General features: G+C 36.0%; 1 protein-coding gene across 2 annotated transcripts in view; it reads right to left on the bottom strand.

Moving 5' to 3' along the window:
• Positions 1–722: 722 nt before the first annotated feature.
• LOC145455653 (plexin-A2-like) overlaps positions 723–3763 on the bottom strand; it is a 43743-nt gene continuing 40702 nt past the window's right edge. For both annotated transcript variants that reach the window (XM_080333638.1, XM_080333639.1), the window contains 2 exons: positions 2710–2784; positions 723–2091 (listed from right to left, as the gene is read on the bottom strand). In XM_080333638.1, coding sequence (XP_080189764.1) covers positions 1975–2091; positions 2710–2784 — 192 coding nt within the window. In that variant the 3' untranslated portion in view covers positions 723–1974. The remainder of the gene's footprint in view (positions 2092–2709; positions 2785–3763) is intronic.

Raw genomic sequence — 3763 nt, 5'->3', positions numbered from 1 at the left:
TGAGTGACTACTGATGCACTAGAAGAGGTATGAGAATGAAGTCGAAGTGGTGTGATGTGAAGGTCACGTCTGACGATGGTGTATTGGCGGTTCGACATATTTGAGCCATTAGTATGCCGCTCGAGATCAGGATTTCTGACTGGTGTACAGGATTAAGTTAGTTAAGCATTTGACCAAGGGTGCGAATCTAGTAGACATGTGTTGTGTAGCTTCCTTGCACGAAATCATTACTTGATTCCTCCGCCGCGTATAAATAGGGATGTTCAAACATTATTTTAATTCCATTAATACCCACCGTCAATGCTATCTTTGTAAATCCCGAATTTTTAGCTGCAATAACTTCCCTTCTACCGGATGGAAGTGAGCAAAAATTGTTAAACATCGTTCTTTTAGACAACTTACCAATTTCATGGGGTTGACATTAAATTTGAAAATTCTTTGATTTTTTGATAATAAATTCAAAATTTTCAAACACCTAGAGCTTCACTAGTTATAAATTAAGCCGTTTTTATCAAATAGCCACAAAAATTTGTCAACCCAAATATACATTTTTAAATGTTTTTTGGCCCTCTAGTTAGTCCGTGCTCGACATTAGCTCAAACGAGTTAGATTACGCTAAATTAGGAGCCCATTTCGCAAGATGCACGACACTCAGTATAACATATTGGTCGCCGAATTCTGCTGCTTAAATATCACCCCGTTTCGGACAATACATGCCTGCAAATGCTGAAACAGTTTAATAAATGAATACTTAAAATCGATACCCGTAAAATCACATAAAAAGGAACACATATATCGATGATCTAGTGAAGATGCGAGGCCACAAAAAATGTACATATAATTAGGAATCATTTTCCGAGTTGCTATATTTTTAAAACGCGTAAAAGATATCATGTTGGATCGAGTATTCACTCCACTCAATTGTTTGCGAGCTTTACAGCATCATGTTAAAAGGCACGGATGTATGAAGAAGGAAGGGCTCAACAATAAGAAACGATAATCAAAATACAATTAAATAGTTGGAACACCTGTGAAGTGAATCAATGGGTGATTTGGCGGGTAAAGGTATATTTTGTAGCGGGTAAAGGTATATATGTCAAGCTGACAGTATACTAACAGGCGAGTCAAAATTTGCGGGTATCTGGTAACTGTGGGTAGTAGGGTTGTTCAAAAATAGCTTTTCTCATATTTTTGTGGCTATTACCTAAAATTGTTAGGTTCGATAAAAATCGTTCGCAAATTTGACTCCATTCTGACGAGTAGAAGTGAGTTGGAAAATTTTGAATTTATTATCAAAATTCTAAAATTTTACGGGCTAACCTATGAAATTGTTAATTTTCCTACAAAGACAATGTGAAACAAATTTGACCCAATATCAGTCCGTAGAAGTGAAGTTTTACGAGTTTTTCATTCATCATTCTTGGATTACCACCATAGTAAATACTATTTTCATTCCAATCCAATAATCTCGCTTCTTCAGGTTGGAATTGAGCCGAATTTGCTGCGTATTGTTATATTAGACCTCTTGAGACTTCCATGGGATAGAAAGTTAAATTGCTAAATTTAAAATATAATTTTTATTTTTTTATCATAAATTCAAAACTTTCTAACCCTGATAGCTTCATTTCTACTATTCGGAATTGAGTCAAATTTGGCGTGCATCGTTTTTTTTTCAGCAAACCTGACAATTTCAGCTAATAGCTGCAAAAATCTAAAAAAAAGGTTATTTTTGCACAACTCTCGTGGGCAATCAAAAATACATCAGTTTGGTCAGCATTTTTACAATGTATCCATTGCGACATCTATAGAAACAGACAACTCATAACATTGTAACAAATATCGTGTAGAACGTGGATATATGTTTGGCAAGATATTCATAGAAAGGATAAAGTTAAAATACGGCAATAAAAAGGAGTAGGTAGCAAAGAGGAAATTTGTGTGGTATACTGTAATTGACAGATGCACGCATTGGTTTCATACTAATATTGAAGTCTGGTAAGTCGCTTGGTGTCCGTTTGTGTCAGGCGATATTTTACGAATGGTTTCGTTCAGTCTGCTGTACAAAGTGTCATTCTCCACTGCTTCTAATACCTGAAAAAGTTGCATTCCAAATTACGAATCGGCATTATCAAGTCGAACGTTCCTCACGAAACTACTGTGAGGCAGAAACTAGATAATTTTCAGCTGTCGCATATTAGATTAGAATTAGAATGACAGACACACGATTATTTCAAATTCGATAGCAATTGAGAGTATGTGAAAAATAGCAAAAACAAAAACATATACGCAATAATATTAGTGTGTAAATGACCGCATAACGCCAGAGACGGGTGCCGGCGCTATGATCCTTAAGATCTTCACATACTGAATTCGCTAAAACTTGGAAGTTGAATTAAAGTACGAATTATTAAGAGTACAATAAAAATCAAGTTCATGATATCAAATTATGCTTTATCCTCATATGCACGAGAATGAAAAATGTACAGCCAGCTTGTTTCCATTTCACATGATACAGTTTTCCTGTAACATTTTCAGGAAAACTCGAAATTATACTAGAATTAAAATTAGAGCATGGAAACGTTTCACCAATTAGATTAGAATACGGATATTTCGTTCTACTTCGTATCAAAATCAACTAGAATTAATTAGTTATCCAAGTCTGTTATTATACCACATTGTATTATATTTTATTAAATCATGGCGACGTACTTGTGTTCGGTATTTCTCCACGTAACTAAATAATTCAAGTGCGGCCGCACGCTTGTTGAAATCGTTTGCATATTTCTGGAAGACAAAACAACATTGGTATTAGTTGAAAATTCAGGACAGCGATGACCGTCGATCTACAAAAGAAAGAACAATCGATCAGGACAAGATTGAATGAACCACAGTTAAAGAACATGATAGCCGTACCAGGCTGTAACCGCACCTTCCTTGTCCAGCGGCATCTGCACATCATGCACTCATGGTATGCATATGCGCCGATCGTCTGTATGTATGTCATGAGTCGGTGTTTATGCCGCAAAAACATCAAGGACAAAAATAAGTCACGTCTTTTCCTTCCCTAAGGTCAAAATTCAGTATCACGGAGATTTGATTCGATCACTCACCACTAGGGCGATTTTTTTTGACCTAAAAAACGGAAGATTTTGACCTAAAAAATCTAAATTTTGACTTTTTTTGACCTAAAAAACTGAAATTTGACCAAATTTTGACCTCACGTATGCAAATTAGGTGTTTTCACACATAATGTTAAAATTGTACTACTTATCTTCATTTCTGGTTGGAACTGTCTGTCCTTACAAAGTAGATTGGCCTGAAAAAACGTTTTTGGCTCAAAAACTGACAAATTTTTACATGAAAAAAATAGTATTTTAACGAAATCCGGCCCTATGAAGAATTGCAGAAGTTACATTACGTATTATTGTGGAATAATTAAAATTTGTTGTAGTACAACGAAAGATACTTTCCTACATTCTCGGTTAGAAAGTGTTTGTTTTGTTTGTTTGTTTTGTGGTATTCATGGTGTTTGTCAACTACTATGGTCATTTACACCAAGCCGATATTCTTCATTATTTTCCGTAACTGCCAACATATAACACGGCCCACCTCTAGGCTTTTTTGTAAGACACCGCTTTCGCGGATGAGGTGGCGAGGAGGAGCCTAGGTAAACCTCCAACACTTAGCTATCGGAATTATGAAGTCGACCTCGGTCGGAATCGAACCCACACCCATTGGTGTCGCAGCCCCGGATTATAGCACT

This window comes from Botryllus schlosseri, chromosome 14 (genome assembly GCF_051294905.1).
Source record: "Botryllus schlosseri isolate E-star chromosome 14, Bs_hap1, whole genome shotgun sequence".
Lineage (NCBI taxonomy): Eukaryota > Metazoa > Chordata > Ascidiacea > Stolidobranchia > Styelidae > Botryllus > Botryllus schlosseri.
Note: the sequence above shows the minus strand (reverse complement) of the source record. Positions and strands in the feature narration are given on the sequence as shown.